General features: G+C 49.0%; 1 protein-coding gene across 2 annotated transcripts in view; it reads left to right on the top strand.

Annotated features, from left to right (window-relative positions):
* FBLN5 (fibulin 5) overlaps positions 1-20,845 on the top strand; it is a 98,631-nt gene extending 77,786 nt beyond the window's left edge. For both annotated transcript variants that reach the window (XM_006155803.3, XM_006155802.3), the window contains exons 7-11: positions 1,012-1,131; positions 5,827-5,949; positions 7,270-7,396; positions 11,845-12,040; positions 20,598-20,845. In XM_006155803.3, coding sequence (XP_006155865.1) covers positions 1,012-1,131; positions 5,827-5,949; positions 7,270-7,396; positions 11,845-12,040; positions 20,598-20,759 — 728 coding nt within the window. In that variant the 3' untranslated portion in view covers positions 20,760-20,845. The remainder of the gene's footprint in view (positions 1-1,011; positions 1,132-5,826; positions 5,950-7,269; positions 7,397-11,844; positions 12,041-20,597) is intronic.
* Positions 20,846-20,851: the final 6 nt, after the last annotated feature.

Genomic DNA, 20,851 nt, shown 5'->3' with positions numbered 1-20,851 from the left:
CACCCCCACCCCCGCCCCATCCTGGAGGAGAAACGTGAACCTCCTAAGGGGCACTGGGAAGACTGGTATCTTGCTGGCCCTTCCTTACATGGCTGTTCATTCATCCTTTTATTTACCTTTCCTCTGAGAGCTCCAGAGATGGCAGGAAGCAGGAGCTTTGCAGGCCTGGGATTAGCCCTCCCCTTTAAGTAAAACCTCGAACTGCCTGCCTCGAAGGTTGTTAACTTGGAAAACACTCAGATCTCTTTTCAGAGTCTTAAGAGGTTTACCTGGGCTTCCGAAAAGAATGAACAACCTTTCAGCTGGAACTTTGGTCTTGGTGTATGGAGCATGGGAGAGAGGGTGCTCACAGGGGTCAGCCCAGGCCAGTGGAAGAATGGGCTCCTTACTTCTCCTCTCACCCCAGATTAGCTTTGTAGAAGAAGTCTCATACATACATATCTATCTATCTATCTATCTATCTATCTATCTATCTATCTATCTATCTCTATCTATCTATCAATCAATCATCTATCTATCTATATATCCTCTTAAAGGAGAGGGCTAATCCCAGGCCTGCAAATCTCCTGCTTCCTACCATCTTTGGAGCACTCAGAGGAAAAGTAAATAAATAAATGAATACATGAATACACACACACACATATATATATATGTATGTATGTATATATGTTGGGTTGTCAGAAAATTATGTTGTATTTTTCTGTTATTCTATGCAAAAAACGCGTCATGACTTTTCCAATGACACAATATCTATATAATTCTATCTATAGTTTGGACACGTTTCCTGACTTGTGACCCTAGAAAGGACATGTGGATGGAGGCCGGAGAGAGGCCTGGCCTTTTTTTGGGGTCTGAGATCCCAAACTGTTAGGTCTTAGATAGAGATCCTAGGTACCTGCAGAGCTGGTCTCCTGATGGTAATGGGTTTTGTTGCAGGGCAGGTTTTTACGCCTGGTTAGTATGGGCGCTCTGTTATGAGAATGATCAGTGATGTGCTTTGGCTTTCTACAGATGTGAATGAGTGTGCAACTGAGAACCCCTGTGTGCAAACCTGTGTCAACACCTATGGTTCTTTCATCTGCCGCTGTGACCCAGGATATGAACTCGAGGATGATGGCGTTCATTGCAGTGGTAATGGGTTTTGGCATTGGAGACTTCCTTCTATACTAGGGACCTGGGGGTGGGAGGACAAGGACTTCCTTCACAGGTGTTTCCTCTCATTTCCTGGATACACATCCAGTTTGCGACATTTCTCAGGGCAGTGGGATTACAGCCCTACAGAACGGAGATGAAGCACTTCCCTAGAGGCAGAAAGGAGACTCACCTTCTTTGTCATCTGACCCTGAATGCAAAAATCAATGGAGCTAGAACCTGAGGTGGGGTTGACAAGAGATAGGAGACACCTGATTTTGTCTGTTGGTTTGAGAGTTACCTGTCCTTACTTAGCACTGACTCAAGTTCTGGGGAGAGCACAGATAGTATTTATAGAGCGTGGTGACCCATGAATATAGGGTAGGACTGCAGGGGCATGGAGCGAAGATCATGTACGTGAGCACATTCACTTTTGTGAAATTCTGACAACTCTACAGTAATCAATGGGGAGGACAAGGCTTGGCATATAGTGGACATGCAATATATTGTTTTTGAATCAAATGATTGATTGTTGAATGAATAAACTTGTAAGTCTATTGTTTTAATCACTCAGCCGTTCCAGTGACATGAGTGAATGAAATCCTAGTAATTTTTTGTCAAAACACAGACATGGCTTGGTTGACCTTTTATAAATTCTTTTCAAATCTTAGGAGCTGATTCTCTGCCCATGCTCGTTTGTTTACTCTAATTTTCTTATTAATCCCCTCTCTTTTTCCCAACAAAGTTCAATTTTATTTTCCTAGAGAATTAGAAAACTATTAGTAGATTGTAAACTCCTTGAGAATCGCGACTACTTTTTACTCATATTTCTCATGGTAGCGTTTCACAGAGTCATGTACAGCTAACTCCCTTTCTTCTCTCCTTGTTTGTTAATGTCAAATTAAATTCACCTCCGTTCCACTCACTTTTGGCATCACCATCAGTTGTGAATGACCAAAGGCCAAATTAATAATGTCCTATTGTACTTTTCAAAAGACGTGGGCCATACACTAGGGTGTGAAAATCTTTTTGTCCTGCAGAATGGAAAGTTTCCTAATCCTGGGTTTCACTGTAACAGGAACCGACCCAGGTCATGAAAGAGACTTGTGTGATACTTTCACTTGGGACGGAAGCCTTCTAGGGACAGAAACAAATGAAACGTCTCTCGAGGGCTGGGAAAGTCAGAGGCACAAGCAGGCAGTTACAGAGGGCCTCAGACTAAATATCTGTCCCAGGATCAGAAATAAAATACCCTCAGGCACAAAAGGACACTGTCTTCCTAGATGTCCATGTTCCCCATGATACTTTTCGGGAAATGTGAACTAAGGAAATCAGAAGCGTGGAAAGGTGAGCATTAGGAGACGGGACTGTTTGTTTCTTGAGAATTGCCTACAGATCTTCAGGTGTTTGTAGACCATGTGCAGAGGCGGTGTGGTGGTGTCCCTCAAGCCAGAGGGAGCTCAAATTCTGGCCGTATTGTTTACTGCTGGCCTAGGCCAAGTGACTTGCTGAGTTTCCGTTTCCTCTTTTTTTTAATTAATCAACTGACCGATTGCTCTCGTAGGCTGATTCTAAAGATTAAACAAGTTCGTGTACTTAAGTGTTATTTTATTTATTTATTTTAGAATTATTTTATTTATTTATTATTATTATTTCTTTTAAAAAATTTGCTATAGGACACATGCATTCACCAGAGAGAGACACAGAGAGAGGGAAGTGAGCAAGCAAGCCACCGGGTCTGGGACTTGAACCGGGTTGGCAATGTGGAAGTCCAGCACCTTAATCACCATGCCACCTCTGGCCTCAAGTGTTATTACATGCTAATTTATCATCCCTAAGTATAACTATAAGGGACTTTAGGTTTTTTTGAGGAGCTTAAATCCTTGCTGGTTTGGTGAGATTTTTCTCTTCCTTTCCTTTCCCTTTCTTCTCTCTCCCTCCATCCCTTTCTTTCCTCCTTGCCAGAGGGTGCATGCACTCACCAGAGAGAGAAAGAGATGGAGAGGGAGAGGAAGAAAGCACCTCCACTCCCTGTGGGACATGCTCATGCCACAGTTCCTTCTCCTCCATTTCTCTATCCTGTTGGGATTTGCAACACGTGTACACACACACTGACATGTTTTTCAAGCCATTATGGTTGGAATTAGATATGGTTGGCCATTCAGCTCCCTTAGCTACTAGGCTACAGGCCTGGTCCTGTGAGGACTCAATAAAGTTTTCATTTTATCCAGAATGGCCACCGTCTCTCCCATGTTCACCGTGATGCCTGCTTTCCTGAAGACTTAGCATGACCCCTGGCTCCTTCAGGCTGTGGAGGGGACAGTGGGACGTGGGAGAGTTGTTTTCTGTGTACCCCTACACTCCCTTCCTGTGCTTCTCTGCTTTCCCCAAGCACTGTTATCCTCACTGTGTTATCACAGCTGGGGTGTGCCCCGGGCCTTTCCTAGCTGTGTCCCCTTGTCCCTTGGGGATTTACTAAGCCAAGCTGGAAACCATGGTGGATTTTCACGTGGAGGAGAGAAAATGCCTAATGTGTACTGCTCACCAGAACAGGGGGTTGTTCTTCAGCTTTTCAGTGGAGGGTGGAGCCACAGCCCTGAGTGAAATCCAGGAATTGCAGACTCGAGGAGAAACTGAGTGGGATCTGTTATGGCTCTTTCCTGCTCATAGAAGGTCTGGGTAGGTGTTACCCTCTTCATTTGCATTGGATCTAATCCTGCCTGGGGGAGTTCCCTGCCCTCAGAACTCTCCAAATCCATTGACTTTACATCCTAAGCATACTTACAGAGACAGTATCGCAGGAGGTAGGGCCTCACTGGCTAGGTTCAAATCCCGATTTTCCTACTTACTCGTAATCTGTAAACTTGGTCAAGTCACCTAGCCACTGTAAGCCTCAATTTTTCTGCTGTAAAATATGGGTAGTAACAGTATCTCCTTCATAGGGCCAGGCAGGGGATTCAATAAGTTGAGGCATGCAAAGCGTTTAGCCCGGTGCCTGGCACTAGCAAGCCTCCGGCACCGGCAGGTATTGGTGCTACTTATACTGTAGGTAAGAATGGAATCCACAAACTCAGCAGAAATAAACTAGGACACATGCTGTTATGATGGGCTGCGGTTCTACGAGGCTCCTGGGGACCGGGATGGTGGCATGACAAGAGCAGGCATGGCCCGAGACACTGTCACTCTTCAAACCAGCATCCTCTAATAAGTCCGCTGGCTCAGGACCCGTCATTTGAAAACCACCAAGAGAGGTGGAAAAGGTTTTCCCTCTTGGATGTGAGTGGCGTTAGGTGTAGTACCCCAGAATTCTCTGGTGGTGGAGAAGCTGCTGGGTTCTAGCCGACACCCTTCCTGAGTGATTTCAGCCACCAGTGGTCTGTGAGTTAGAGAGTAATCCGAGGACACGTCACATGGGGAAATCAGTGAAAGCAAGTTTTCGGGAAACAACAAATGCAAGAAAAACATGTTTTCTTTGGCGTGCTTGTTGAATGAGGCTCAAATGGGGTCTCTGTTGCCAAACTCTGTGTGTGATGAGCAGTTGACTTCTCTGGAACGTCTGCTTCTGCTTCTGCTTCAACTGCCACAGCCTGCGTAGACAAGCTCCTTCTCTACATCCTACTCTGCTCCCCGAGGGTGGGCCAGCTCCTGGCCAGTCTGAGGCTGCTCGAGGCTGCTGTATCCCATGTCCAGAGGGACAGATGTCTGCCCACCCCATGCCTCTCCAGAATTTTCTTTTTCAAGGAGGTTTTTTGATACAATGAACTTTCTTTCTCTTTCTCTCTCTCTTTCCTTCCTTCCTTCCCTTTCCTCTTTTATTTGCCAGAGGGTACATGCACTCACCAGAGAGACAGAGAGGGAAAGCAAGAAAGCACCCTCCCCCCACTGGGAATGGCCATGTCGCAATCCCTTCTCCTTCATCTCTCCCTCCTTTCAGGATTTTGGGCATGCACACACACACTCAGCGCGTGTTCTTCAAGCCATGGGTCCAGGACTCGAACTGGGCATCTGGCCATGTGGGATCTGGCTTATGTAACCACCAGGCCACAGGCTGGTCTGATATGATGAATTTTTTTTTAAAGCAGACTTTTGTCATAAGGCACACGCACTCCCCTCAACCTCCCTGGTTCCTCAACCTCCACGCCATCTGTTGGCCCCAAAGATGAAATTTCACACGCATCAATACCCTCTGGCTTTCTGGACATGTCCCTTTTTGATGTGATTTTAGAAACAACACTGTCCCTCGGCTTGCAGGGAGAGCAATGGTAGGGCAGTGGCATCGCTGGAGCAGCCTCCTCAGAAGACCAGGGGAGTGAACGTTTTCTGGGTCTTGAGAAAGAGCTCTGGGTCCAGAAACCCTAGCAGGCATACACATCTCAGCTTCCTGGGGAGGTCAGAGGTGGAGCGTGGATGCGCTGGCAGGGCGAAATGATGCAATGGCAAACATGAAACAGCTGAGGCAGACGATGTGGGAAACCTCATGGAGGTGGATGTCAGCTCGGCAGGAAAGAAGTCTCTAACAAGTAGAGCCATCCAGATCAATGACATCCTCCATAGGTAATGAGCTCCCCGTTAACCGGAGTGTTCAAGAAGTCAGTGGGAAACTTATAGCAGTAAAGCAGGCATTGGGGTGCCCACAAGCTCCCATCCCCAGATAGCCTGTGATTATAAAGATCAGGTGTAACTTGTCGCCCCCAGATATGGACGAGTGCAGCTTCTCCGAGTTCCTCTGCCAGCACGAGTGTGTGAACCAGCCTGGCACCTACTTCTGCTCCTGCCCACCAGGCTACATCCTGCTGGATGACAACCGGAGCTGTCAGGGTAAGGCTGTCTGGAGGGACCTGCCGGGGAGGTGTCAGGTGGGGCTGACTCGGGAGGCAGCTGGACCTCTTCACCTGGGGAGTCCTGTGTGGTTTCAGGTTGGAAGGAGGCGGGGGGTGAGTGGATGTCGGTGGCTCCCAGAGTGAGCAGGATGCCTTCTCCCACCACGGCCTATCCTGTGTCCAGGCCACGACCTCACAGATGCACATGGCTCCCACAAAGGGTCCCCCAGGTGGATCTCCACGGCCCCTCTGAGGACTGCTCTAGACCCAGCCAGGACTTCCTGTGGCCTGGCCCAGTGCAAGGACCAAAACGCAGGCATTCCCTCATGACCTGGAGGGCAGGATGGCCAGCTTCCTTCTCCAGACCTCCTGGAGGACAGATACCAGGGAGACCTCATGCACCTGATCATGACTGCCATGATCCTCCCAGGAGCAGGACCCCAGGCTGTGAAAGGAAGAAGTCTTGTCCAGACTGGCCAGATTTCCAGCCCCTCTCTTATTGGGGGCCAGTGTAGGAGCTGCTGACCCATCTCAGCCTCCCTGAACCTGCCTTACCCCAACATCAAGCAAGAATTCTCCACAGTGGGGCTGAGTGGCAATAGCACGGGAGACCCAGCCACAGTGGCATACACTGCCAGGATGCTGGGTTCTACAGGCTGAGAGCACATGGGAGACCCAGGTTTGACTCCAGGTCAAATGGAGGGCTGAGCAAGGTGGCATGCACCTTTAACCCCAGTAAGTGGGCAGGAGGATCACGAGCTCCAGGCTGGCCTAGGCAGTATAGCGAGGCCCTGTCTTAAAGAAAAAAGAGAAAAGTTATAGCGTGTGAGCTACACGTGTGGCCCAGCTATGTAGCTTTGCATTTTCTGGTGGCCACATTAAGAAAGTAAAAAGAAATAGGTCAAAGTACTTTTAATACTATATTTTATTTAATGTACTATATTCAACATATTGGGCTGTCGGAAAAATCATGACACACTTTTGCTTAGAAAAACATCATGGCATTTCCTACAACCTAAGATTATCATTTCAACTAAATATAAAAATTACCAATAAGGTGTTTCACATCCCTTTTTATACTGAGTTGCCAAAATCCGATGTGGTATTTTCAACTTGCAACACATACACATTTTCATTTGGGCTAACCACATGTCAAGCACAGAGCAGCCATTGGTGTCCAGGTGACTGCCATACCAAGTCGTGTGGCTCTATAGGAGGACCTGGCAGCCCTCCGCTCCCCCACCCCTACAGGCCCGGCCCAGGGCCAAAACTGTAGAAGTACAGTCCTGTTTCAGCTTCTGCCCACCCTGCATTTCAGACATCAACGAGTGTGAGCACAGAAACCACACGTGCTCTCTACAGCAGTCTTGCTACAATTTGCAAGGGGGCTTCAAATGCATTGATCCCATCCGCTGCGAGGAACCTTACCTGAGGATCAGTGACAAGTAAGTCGTGGCTTCTCCTTGGGAAATGGAAACGCGGTGGAAGTCTGGCTCAGGAGGCCGGCAGTGTGTGAAGGAGAGGGCACCAGCCAGGGAATCAGGAGACCTGGCTTGCTTCCTGCCACACATGCTCACCTGTGTGTGTGTGCATGTATGTGTGTGTGTGCTTGCACACACACACACACACACACACACACACAGAGTTCTCTATCACACCCCTACTCATGTGAGAACAACGTGACAGTTCTCTAGAAAACTACCCTGAAGGGGGTGGGGCACATGAGCTTCCTTTTTCCCGTTCATGACTTTATTCTGGATACAGGGTCTTTTAGAGTGGGCTTTTTCCAATGTAGCATGCACAGGACCACCTCGGGATCTCGTGCGAGTTCTGTTCTGATTCAGAGGTTTTGGGGTAGGGTCTGTGATCTAGAGAGTTTGCTAGAAAGTTCTCAACACCTGAGAGTGTACGGCTTGCTTTACTCAAGTTTCTGATGCCAAAATGGTCAGCATTTCTCTAAATCACCAGATGGCAAATATTAGAGTTAAGGGGAGAACGAAAGTGAAGACAGCTTCAATGAGTTCTATGTGCTGGGACAGCATTTTCTGTCCCTGGCACACTAGGGGTTGCTTTTGCTTCTCCTATTTAATCATCTCAGTTCCTCCTTGGCCTCTGCACACGTGTGCACATGCATGCACACACACACACACACACACGCCCCACATGCTTGTATGCAAGTACATCTTCTGCCCTTCTCTCTCTCTCTCTCTCTCTCTCTCTCACTTTTGAGAGATTTTTGCTATAGGGTGTGTGTGCACCAGAGGGGTAGAGAAAGTGAGAAATACCCCGAGGGAGGATGGCCATGCTGAAACCCCTTCTCCACCATTCTCCTCTCAGGACTTTGGGCATGCATGCACATGTGCCTGGTGTGTTTCAAGCCGTCAGGCCCGGGACTCAAACCGTAATTGACTTTGTGGGAGTCCAACACCTTAACACTGTGCTACCTGCTGTCCCACTGCCCTACTCTCTTTCGAAGGTCACATATTTACTACTAGCAAGGCCAAGCTATCTCACTGGAGATGACGCAGCATCTAACAGAAGAATTCGTGGCTCACCAGTGTGCTTGTTCTCCCGGCAAAAAAGAAGACAAAGTCAGGACAGTGGGTCCATTAGAGCTGTCTTTGCTCGCTTGTTGCTGAGAGCTGTGCTTCTTAGCAACACTTTAGAACAGGCCCCGCCACCTCTGGCTCAAGGGCCCTATGTGGCATTCAGGCTGCTCTCACTGGCTTCAATTCCTGGCTCTGGGTTTCTGTCTGTGGCTGGGGAACTGACCCAGTTTGGCCCACAACACTGAGCTGGTGTAACCAGTGAAGCCTCTGCTATGACACTGAACACACATGGTGACACCAGCCTCCGGGCCCCAGTTCAGCCTGACTCCAGCCCCCTTGCAGCCCTATTTTCCTGTTGGGTGTCCTGCATACCTGCCAGCCTGAATGGGCCTTGCTCTCGCCTTTATCCACACCCTGGCCTAGTCAGGACTTTGGTGCACAGACCTCCCACCATATGGAAAGCGTTTCTTCCATGTCCACGTGGCCAGATCTGGCCTGTCTTTCATATCTCAGTAAATGCTGCCTCTCTCAGCTATTCGTGATCCTCTTCAGCTGGGTGACATCACTCCCTTGGCCAAACTTCTAGGAACTAGAGCAGGGATTTTCTCTGTGACGTGTGACATTTTCATATGGCCATTTTGGCATCAGGGACATTTTGACTTGACTATTTTGATGCAGTCCTACCAAACATGGATCTTTAGAGCCAGCAGGTGCATAGAGGTTAAGGTGGCTGGATCCCACACAGCCAACTCCCGGACCCAGCAGCTTAAAAAACACACTGGTTGTGTGTGTGTGTATGTGCATGCCCCAAATCCTGAGAGAATGGAGAAGGGATTGTGGTATCCCCCTTTGGGGGTGATTTCTCACTTTTCCCACCTCTCACTCTCTGCCTCTTTTGGGCAAGTGCATTCACCCTATAGCAACACTAAAAGAAAAAAAAAAAAAAGGAACTTGAAGATTATTTGTGTCCATTCATTTGTTAAATGCTCGTTAAATTTCTGGTGTGTACTAGGTGCTATTCTTTTTGCTCATATGCAGCTCAGAGTCTAGTGGAGGTGAATGACATTAAGCCAATTGTCACATAGATGAATAAATAATCAATTGTGATAGATGCTATAGATGGAAAGAACGGAAAGGAGTATTTTGGACCTTGTCTATACCCAAGAGTCTGAAGGCCCCGCTGAAGAAATGATGTTTGAGCTGGGATGGGGAGGTGAGTTGACATTAGCCAAACAGAGAGTGGAAGGGCAGGGGAACAGCATGTGCAAAGGCTGTAAGGTAAGAGTAACGCTGATGTCTTGGAGTATGGGAGACGCCTGAGTTGCTGTGACCTGGTGGGTGCAGTGGACAGTGGCCTGAGAGCAAGTTAGAGAACTGGACAGAGGCCAGACCAATGTCCCCATGTCTTAGAGGCTAAAGTGGGTGTTTAGCTTTCATCCAAGTTGCCAGGGGTAGCTAATGAGTCCTTTTTTTTTTTTTTTTTGGAGAGATTTTTGCTGCAGGGTGTAGGGACTCACTGGAGAGACAGAGAGACAGAAAGCAAGAAATCCCCAGGGGAATCATTCACATCTTAATCCCTTCTCCTCCATTCTCCTCTCAGGATCTTGAGCACCCACACACACATGTCCAGCGTGAGTTTTAAGCTGCCGGGTCCAGGACTTGAACCGTGACCCACTAGGTGGGGGTACAACAACTTAACCATTACACCACCTGCTGGTCCTGCTAATGAATCTTTAATGCAGGGGCCAAATCTAATCTGATTAATATTAATACTTGACAAACGGCTCTCTGACCCATTAAGAGGCCATCACAGAGGTCCAGGTGTGAGAGGTCGATGGTCTGAAAGACCACAGCAGTGACATGGTCTTAATCTCACTTAAGAGTGAGATGATGAGACTTGGCAAGATTTGGAATCTCTCTTGGAAGCAGGGCCAGCAGGTTTTGTGGATAGGTTGGAAGTTAGGGGAGAGCGACAGAAACACCACAAGGCTAACTCCAGAGCCTCAAGACAGGTGCCGTCTGATGTGGACTGACTGCTAAGGGGATTCTCAGGAACGAGGTGAGGAGAGAGAAGGGTCAGGGATTAATCAGAGTATCTCTGACAGTTCTTTGGTGACTGAAGGCGGTGATTTTAAGCTAGGATGTGCCGTTAGTGGTTTTGTACTGGTTGTGTCATATTAGAGTCATTTGGATCCTTGACTTACTTTTTCCTTCACGTGAACTCTTCGAGGTCAGAATCTTGCTTATCATTGCATTTCCCAAGTCCCTAATACTGGGTCTTGTACATAGTGAGTTCTGGGCTCTTGTTTACTGAATAAAAGATTCGATTATGTTTCACACACATTGGACTAACCGCAACAGCATGTGGAAAAGGACCTCCAAGACTCGTCGGTCTAGTAATAGCTTGCTTTTCAAACTTCTTGATGAGCGTCAATGGCTGAGAACGCGAAGGACTATGTGACCAGTGGCACACTTTGCCATCCGAATAAGTGACAAATATAAAGGGCACTAAAGAATGTTTCAGTATCTTGAAAAGCAGAAATCTAAGGTTTCTATTCTAGGAGCCAGGATGTCTGATCAGTCAGAGGAGGATATTCTGTAAGAAACAGAGAACTTACCTACGTGCTGGAGTTTTCAGATGAGAGTCAGGAGTGGAGGGGTCTACAGTTAGGGCATTGGAATAAAAATGGGGTGCCTACATTTTCAGTGTTTTTTTTTTATTTTTAAAATTTTATTATTTTTTAAAGAGGTTTTTGCTATAGGGCACGTGCGCTCGCCAGACAGACAGAGAGAGACAGAGAGATAGAAAGTGAGAAATCACCCCCCAGGGGGAATGGCCACACCGCAATCCCTTCTCCTCCATTCTCCTCTTGGGATCTTGGGCACGCACGCAGACGTGCCCAGCGTGAGTTTTAAGCCATCAAGTCTGGGACTCGAACTGTGGTCAACTACATGGGAGTCCAGCGACATAGCCATTACGCTAACTGCTGGTCCCGGTGTTTTTTTTTTAAAGAATGATTTTATTTAACTTCCTTCCTTCTTTTCTTTCTTTTCCTCCCTCCCTCCTTCCCTCCCTGCTTTCTTTCTCCTCCCTCCCTTCCTTCCTTCCTTCCTTCCTTCCTTTCTTTCTGACCACAGAGGCACAGAGCAAGAGAGAGAGAGAGAAGGAAAGTAAGAAAGTAAGCCGCCAGGTCTGGTACTCGAACTGCTGTCAACCATGTGGTAGTCCAGTGCCCTTAACCACCCTGCCACCTGCCGGCCCCTTATTTTTAGTGTTTTAAGAGAGGAAGCAGGCACATCCAAGCCTGGGGAGAATTTACTCACACAATTTCCCTTCCCACCAGCCGCTGTATGTGTCCTGCTGAGAATCCCGGCTGCAGAGACCAGCCCTTCACCATCTTATATCGTGACATGGATGTGGTGTCAGGACGCTCCGTGCCTGCTGACATCTTCCAGATGCAAGCCACGACCCGCTACCCCGGGGCCTATTACATTTTCCAGATCAAGTCTGGGAACGAGGGCAGAGAATTCTATATGCGGGTAAGGGGGAGTGTTGCAGTGGTCACTGACTCTAATGAGGGCCTGTGTTGTCCACCTAGGACTGTGCTTCATGGAGACAGGTAAGAGTGCAGCTGGAGGAATAGGTGCGAAGGGAGGAGACGGGAGTGAGTAGGAGTCGGGAGTCCATGGTCTGGTTTCCCTTACTCCTTGTGTGGCTTCGTGAGACATGCTTCTCCTCTGTGACCTTCAGGATCCTCATCTGTGAAAGAAGTTGGGTCAAGATGCAAGTTTAGGTCTCTTTTCTCTTAAAATTCTACGGGAAAGGCAATCATATCTTTATTTACCCAACCATCCACTTGATAGATGCTTACTAAGGATCTACTGTGCAATTCTAGTAACCGAGGATACAGCAGTGAAGACAACACCCCTAACCCTTGCCCTCATGGTCTTCCCATCCCGGGAATATAAAGGCACAGGTCACAGAATGTGAAGGTTGGCCTTACTGGCATTGTCCAGCACCATAGCCACTGTGGCCTTGAAATCAAAACTTATTGAAGTTAAATAACATAAAATGTTCAGGCTTTCTGCGGCACTAGCCATGTTTCAAGTGCTCAGTAACCACACGTGGCTATTCTATTAGGTAGTTCAGATATAAAAATGTCCATCACTGGGGCCAGCAGGTGGCATGATGGTTAAGGTGCTGGACACCCACATACCCGACTGTGGTTTGAGTCCTGGACCTGGAAGGTTGAAAATCACGCTGGACAAATGTGCATTTGTGCCCAAAATCTCAGGAGGAGAATGGAGGGGAAGGGATAGCAGTATGTCCATCCCCTGGGGGGTGATTTCTCATGTTCCCTCTCTCTCTTTCTGGTGAGCGTATGTACCCTATGGCAAAGGAAAAAAAAAACTAAAAATATTGGGAAAAAAATAATCCATCACTGTAGGAAGTTTGAATAGCACTGATTTATCCATGTTAGTAAAAACTTTTAGAGAATATATTCCTAAAGTATGTTTCCTTTTCTGTAAATTGCATACATACAATGCCATTTATATTACTGGGCTTATCTCTTGCAATGGCAGGGAGAAATCACACTTCTTTAAAGATAGTTTTTCACATTGTAATGTGAATTCGGGCACTTGTCCTAAAGCAGATTCCAGCGCTGTTTCTCCAGAGACTGTTTCAGAAGATGGTGAATGAGGCCCAGTGTATTAGTTTCCTGTGGCTGCTATAACAAATGACCCCAAGTTTAAGACTTATTCTTTCATAGTCCTGGAGGCCAAACGTCTGAAATCTGTTTCACCGAGCAGAAATCAAGGTGCTTGCAGGACTGTACTCTCTCCAGAGGCTCTAAAGGAGGATTCAATCCCCGCCTGTCCAGCTTCTGGTCACTGCCAGCTCGACCAGGGCCACACACTCCAGTGTCTGCCTCTGTGGTCCCACTTCCCCCTTCTCTTCTATATGTATCACATTTCCCTCTGCCTCCCTCTTAGGACATGTGTGATTAGATTTTAAGGCCATCCAGGTAACAGGATAATCTCCCTATGTCCAGATCCTTATTCACATCTGCAAAGTACCCTTTTCCTTTATAAAGTAACTTGTACAGTTTCTATGGATTAGGGCCTAGATATCTTTGGGGGGGGGCACTATTCAGCCTCCCACACCAGGAATCTGCATTTCCAGCAAGCAGATAGTGTGTGTGACTCTCCAGGGCACTGTGGGGATTTAAGGTCAAAAGGGCAGGGCCATGCATGTTTACCCACTTTTACCAGGGACTGGCCCAAGGGCCCGTGAAAGAGCTACAGATTTGAGCTCCATAGCTCCATTTCCCTATCTCCTGGCAGAATCTTTCAATCCTTGCCTTTGGGGCTGGCTGAAAACAGGAAGGGCTTAGAGGCAACAGTTATATGGGATTAGAAAAGACTCCGGGGCTGGCATGTCTTCATTAATATATTTTGGGCAAGACCCTCCCAGAATCAGGTCGGGTGATGATACAGCCCAAGGAGCTAGTGTTGGCCTGGCTCAGTAGGCCAGAGTGGCAGGACCAAGGCTTTGGAAGAAACTGTGATGAGTCATGGGTAGAGAGGCTTTTGTAAGATGTCAGAGATGGAGCTCATGTCTGTCCTTCCCGCAAACCCATAAGCACCACGGTCTAGCAGAACCCCACATCTGTGAAGTCTGTGAAGCCTCAAGGGCTTGCTGCTCCCACGAGCATAAGTCCAGCCCTCCGGATCCTCCCATATGGCCTCTCTCATCTTTACAGACACAGTGGGTCCCAACCATAGGATGCAAAGATGCTCCTCTTAGGGATATAAAATACCTCCATTGACTCCACCTGCCCCAGGTTTTCTCCTTGATGAACAGGGCAGCGAACAGGGCAGCACGTCTGCAGGCAGTGGAGACAGGGGTCTCTGGGCAAGACTTCACTCACTCAGATATCCTTCACTAAATTCCTCCCAGACTTGGACAAGGTGGTGTAAGCCATAAAACATGGTGCTCTCTGTGGCAATCCCACAGGGAGGTTCGCAGTTCCAGTCCAGAGACCTCCCTGAGTACACCTGCATGGCCTCACCCATGGTCTGGGGCTGGCTGAAGCCTAGGGGCGGAGAGTGGCATCAGGACCCTGTTGCGAGTAGGCTCTCTCTCACCCATAGGAAGACATAAATAACCTTAAAAAAAAAAATCCCCTTCAGCCCAATGTTTCCTGTGGTGGCTGACTGTGAGTGGTATCCAATACTAATGGGCGAAGTAACGGTAACATTGTCCTACAAGTGCAGTGGACAGGAGGCGGAGCCCTCTCTTGGGGCCTGTGGTAAGAGTCCCTTGAAACTCAGAGCTCCGAGCTGTATGCAGCTCGTACCCTGTTTGAGAACGCCGAGGAGGGCCCTAATGCTTTAGTATTTATGTAGAGATGGATGAGGACCAGGGGACATAGGCCTGCCATGAGAATGTTTGAAAGAACTGAAGGATTGAGGGGGAGGGGATGTCACTTCCTGAAAGGTCCCAAGGACTGCCTTCCTCTCCCCTTCTCAGTAGCAGGAGAAAGCCCTTCGAAAGCTGCAGGGCGTGGGGGCAGAGAGACAGGGAGAAGCCAGCAGGCAGGGCAGCCCTCTAAGCGTCCTGGCTGTCCAAAGCTGCAGATCCTTGCCCAGGAAGTCATGTTTGAATGAAGGCTCAGGAGCCAGCTCACCTGCTTCACTCTGCCTTCTACAATTCACTGCCCATGTGACCTTTGTCGTATTACCTAACCTCTCTGGGCCTCAATTTCCTCCTCTCTAAAGAGGAGATAATAACAGTATTTACTTTAGGATTAGATGAGATCATCTACTTAGCGCAGTGCCTGGAACACAGGATGGCTGTTTTTATCAACAAGCAGGATTTGGTGGGGTGACTTTCTTTTTTCACCCTGCTGGCCCAAACCTGTGCACACCTGAGTGACGTCCAGGCCAAGCCCGTAGGACTCACCGGCACCTTCAGTCACTAGTAGACTGTCTCATGCTCTCATGCCAGAAATCGGTGCTGGTGTGAATGGAAACTTCCACATTCAGTGTCAGAGCGGGAGGGTGTGATTGCCCAGCAATGACAGTGACAGTGACAGCGCTAACTCTGGCTGCTCCCTGGTTGGGGCAGCGTGGGAAAGCCAGGACCTTACTCGATGGTTGTCATCATAACCAGACAGAGACCGAAATGCCCCTGCTTTTTACAGGAAGCTGGGAGGATTTTTTGAGATTTGCCGTGGACTTTACGCTGACCACTCCCTGATGTGGGCAGGTGGGCCTTGGCTGTCCACTTTGCCACCCCAGGCCTCTCAGCTCCTTGCTCTGGTGCTGTTCCACAAAGACTTTCTGTGGTGGTGGGGGGAGGTTTTCTGCACCCCAGAAGACAGACTTTACATGCGGGCCTTTCAGAACCCCAACGCCAGCTCCCCTGCAGACCTCTCCCCAAGTTGTGGTGTGAGGTAACTCTGGGCTGGCAACTCTAGACTTTGCAGGGGGCCTCCAGTACCACTGCCTGCATCCTTGAGTTTCAGGGGACCCCACTCTGAATGGTTCTCTTGAAACCCCCTCTTGCTTGAGGTAAAGGCTGGTAAAACTTCTGTAGGCTAGAGGTGGTGACGAAGTGAGGGGAAGGGATCTGGCTTTGGGCCACAGCTTTGCAAGTGCTGTGTACACACATAGCAGGGCAGCGAGCCATGTGTGGTGCTGGGTGTGTGCCAGGCGCCACAGTCAGGCTTTCCATGCACCTGTCCTAGCGTCTTCATGGGACACGGGTCGTTTCGTCACCCCAGTTTTTCAGTTTTTCACTTGAGAACCCCGAGGCACAGAGGGTGAGCAGCCTACCGAGGATCTCACAGCCAGTGAGCACCAGAACAGGATTTGAACCAGGCATTCTGGCATCAAAATATTTTCTTGCCAGCAGATGGTGTAGCAGTTGTTGCTGGACTCCCACTTGCCAAACGAGGTTCGAATCCCAGACATGGTGACTTGAAACTCACACCGAGCGCATGGCGTATATGCCCAAGATCCTAGGAGGAGAGTGGAGAAGGGATTGCAGTGTGGCCATCCCCCCTGGGGGGTGATTTCTCACTTTCCCTCTCACAGTCTCTGTCGCTCTCTGTCCGGCGAGTGTAGGTGCCCTAAGGCAAAAAAACCTCTACCAAAAAAAAAAAGTGAAAAAAAATTCTTATATTTTACTTTGGAATCAAGAACTTTTACATATTCTGCTAACTTTGGGGTCTCAGCAGAAATTGAGATAACAAGAAAAGTCTACTTTGGCACCAAGTCATATAGAAAGTGTTCAGGGAGGGGACCAGCAGGTGGCGTGATGGATGAGACGCTGGACACTCCCACATAGCCAACCATGGTTCAAATCTTGGACTTGGCTTGGCGTCTTACTTTCTCACTTTCCCTCTCTGGTCAAATTAAAAAAAAAAAAAAAAGAATGAAGGAATAAATAAAACTAAATAGATGATTTAAAAACAAAGCGTTCAGTGAATATTAGCTATTACAATGTAACACTGCTGCCTGCCACTGCTGCTCTTGTCGGGAGGTCCTGAGCACCTGGGCCTTAGAGATGCCGGGTGCTGCTGGGGCTGGCGCCTCATGGGGGAGGTTGGGCCACATGGTCATCCAGTCCCTCCCACCCAGTGGGTCATCAATTCGATTACAAACACTTGGGAGGATGAGCTTCATCTTACCCAGCAGGTAAACCACACACGTGTTTGCATGTACATTCACATGTGCACACCCACACCCACTCACATGCATGTGTACACACGCATGCCCATATGCCCACCACCCACCCACATACATACCCACACACATGCATGTACACACATGCCCTCTCACAATTTCTCTTTTGGCAGTCTGTCTTACACTGAGCCCTGGACAGGAGACTGGTGATTGGCTTTGGCCAGGTGACTTGGGGACACAATTAGGTCCAGAAGAAGCAGCATGGCATGGAGCTCAGACTGTGCCGAAGTGTGTTTACTCCACGCCACACGGCTCAGTGGCAGGGCCAAGGGGAGCCGACTTACTATGGGGCTGACTGCTTGCCACACATCAGACAGTCCTTCCTGCCCTCCCACAAGTGGATTCTGAGCAAACCTGAGTCATAGGGCAGCAGAGCAGGGAGGTCATGTGTCTGTCGGGCCACTCGCAGCCGATTCTGCGTGTGGTCAAGTCGACTGGTGTTCAGTCAGGCGTGCACGTTCTTCCCCCACACGTTTGCTACGTGTGCGGCTTAGAGTCAGGTGCCGAGAGTTCAGAAACAGACGGGATGTGGCTGCTGCCCCTGAGAAACCCACACACACTGTCATGGGGATGGGGACAACAGCCTAGCAAGCATAACATGAAGTGGTAATTCCCAAGTGGAGTTCAGGGTGGTGGGATGATTGGGAAGCAGAGGGGCGTCGAGCCCTTACCATGGAGCACAGCCGTCAGAGGCGTGATTTTTGGAGTCAGACATTCCAGTGCCATGCACTAGTTTCGTGGCCTTGTGTAGAATCCTTAACTTACTTACGGGGTAGGTGATGAGGATCAAATTAGAGATGTATGGAAGGTTGTCACGCCTGGCGCCGTAGCCACCACCACCGTCACCAAGACCTCCACCACCTTCTGCATCATTTTGCATCGATGACCACCAAAGCCTCCAGGGACTCTTGGGGAGTCTGTTTCATCAGTGCCTTGACTGTGCCCTGAAACCTGAACGCAGCCTGGGAGGTAGCTGTCCTGCAGGGCACGCAGGCCCTCTCTGGCTCTCTGGTACTGTGGGGAGGCCTTTCTTAGGGTGCTGCGGATCTGACATAGGCAGAGATGGGACTTGCCAGCCCCAAAAGTTACTTCCAAATGGGAGTCCTGGAGTCTTTCATGCTTGGGAGATATTCATGGAAAGCCCAAAGGAAGAATCTGCAAGGTTCCACATACTCCATTCCCCCTGGAAGCCCATAGGCTCTGCAGACGAACCTCTGGAGTGCTGCTCACAGCTCAGGGTCCTCAACTTTGGCCTTTGTTCATGCAAACAGTGAAAACTGGCTAGATATTTGTATAAGCAAATGCCAGGAGCATTTCCCTGTGTGGCTGTACCTTCTGATGTCCTGGCCCAGGACTCTGAGGTTTTGCAAGGGCTGACAAGGAAGTCTGAGTGATCCTCTGCAAGAGGAGGTGCCGGTATGTGGGCGCCGATGGGAACAGAGGGCGCCAATGCCAAGAGGAAATTGTGTGGCTGTCAGGCTCCTGATGGATGGCCCAGTGGCCAGGGGAGGTCCCAGCACCCGGCCCGCACCCATCTGCCAGCTCTGCCCTTGTCGTACCAGTGGCAGCTCTTAGAGGATGTTCGGAATTTTATAGGGAGTCCTCCCTTTAAGGAGACAGATAAAATGCTTGGCGTGGCTTTAAGCAAGCCAGTTCCTTGATTTCAGAGTCTGCTGCATTCACCTTCTGGGCTAGGCTCTGCATTTATGGGAAGTGATGTTCCTGCCCCTCCCTGTTCTCATCACACTATTTCCTCTACAGGTGCTCAGTCTGGGTCCATATCACTGACCATCTCTCACTTAGGTAGGGCAGTGCCAGGGAAAATGCACATCAACCCCTTCCAGTAATTATGTTGTAAAAAAAGACTTGGAGCTTGGGGTCAGAATGAACACCTGCATGGAAGCCCTTAGCTCTGCCCCTGACTAGCTGGCCAACCCAGTGATTACTTAACCCCCCATTAAACCTCACTGGACCTCACTTTTCTTATTTATAAAATGGGAAAAGAAGGATTCGTACCTTTAGTGCAGGTTTCACAGAAGAGCAGCCAGGGTCCTGCCCAAGACCCTGCCTTCGATCAGTGTTCCTCAATAGTTAATGTGCACGAGAGTCACCCGGGCATTGTGTTAAGCTATAGGTTCTGGCTCAGTGGATCTTAGGTGTGGCCTGAGATTCTCATGTCCCACGAACTCCCTGCTGATGCTGATGCTGCTGGGCCAGGGACCACACTGTGGTCTCCGGGTTTTCAGGAGGATGAGATGAGCAGAAGAGATCGACAGGGCCCGAGCACTCCTGTCTCATGGCAGGTGCTCAACTGCCATCAGCCTTCTCCCTCTGCCACCTCAGAACCTTTAGAAATGATTCAGGGGAAATGATTAGGACCACAGAATGATGAAGCTGAAGGTGGTTGCAGAATGTGTAGATAGGACTCAAATTTCACCTTTCCTAGGCATTACCTAAAAAGTACTAAACTAGCACATCTTGGAATTGTTCCTGTTTGAAAAGTATCCTAGGCACTTGTGATATCACTTGTTTGGGAATTAATTGAGGCCTGGAGAGGTGAAGTGACAGCCCTAAGTCATGCAGTAAATTCAATCAATTATTTATCTATTTTCTGAACACATTGTGTTCAAGGCACTCCACTGAATTCTGGGGGGTAATTCAGGCGTGAAAAGGCTGACCTTGATCTCTGTTTTTTGTTGTTGTTGTTTTGTTTTGTTTTGTTTTTGCTGTAGAGCATGTGTGCTTGCCAGAGAGAGATGAGGGGAGGTGAGAAATCACCACCACCACCACCCCCGACCCAGGGGAAATAGCCACACTGTAATTCCATCTCTTCTAGTCTCCTCTCAGAATTTCGGGCATGCAAACATGCACCTGGTGTGATTTTCAAGCCACTGGGTCCGAGACTCAAACAGCCAGCCATGTGGGATCAGGCTCCTTAACCTCCATGCCCCTGCTGGTCCCTGATCTCTGCTCTTAATGAGCTCATCGTCTAGTGGGGACCTAAATATCAGATATGGATCCAGTAGAAGATGTTGACAATTACGTTTGCCAACAAATCCTTTCCGTCCTCAGCTAAGTAGAGGTGCGATGGCCGAGGGTCCCAGGGGGATGTGTCATGGATGACTGGGCAATCAGAGAAGGTTCCTTTCAGGAAGTGACCTTTCAGATGAGCCCTGAAGGGTTAGCAGGAAAGAGCCCTGCGGCAAGTGGGCAGAGCCAGGGGAATAGCATAGCCCAAGCTAGGCGCTGACGTGGACAAAGGGAGTTTCCTGCTAAGAGCCCACCCAGACTTTCTGCTTGAGTAAGATCTTCTCTAAAGAGTGTCCCCTGATTCCCTCCACAGCAAACGGGCCCCATCAGTGCCACCCTGGTGATGACACGCCCCATCAAAGGGCCCCGGGACATCCAGCTGGACTTGGAAATGATCACTGTCAACACCGTCATCAACTTCAGAGGCAGCTCCGTGATCCGACTGCGGATATATGTGTCGCAGTACCCATTCTGAGCCTCGGGCTGGGGCCTCTGACGCTGCCTCTCACCAGCACCATGGGACAGGAGAAGAGAGGAAACGAGAGAATGAGAGCGAGAGAGACGTCG

This window comes from Tupaia chinensis, unplaced genomic scaffold (genome assembly GCF_000334495.1).
Source record: "Tupaia chinensis unplaced genomic scaffold, TupChi_1.0 Scaffold000469_1, whole genome shotgun sequence".
Lineage (NCBI taxonomy): Eukaryota > Metazoa > Chordata > Mammalia > Scandentia > Tupaiidae > Tupaia > Tupaia belangeri.
Note: the sequence above shows the minus strand (reverse complement) of the source record. Positions and strands in the feature narration are given on the sequence as shown.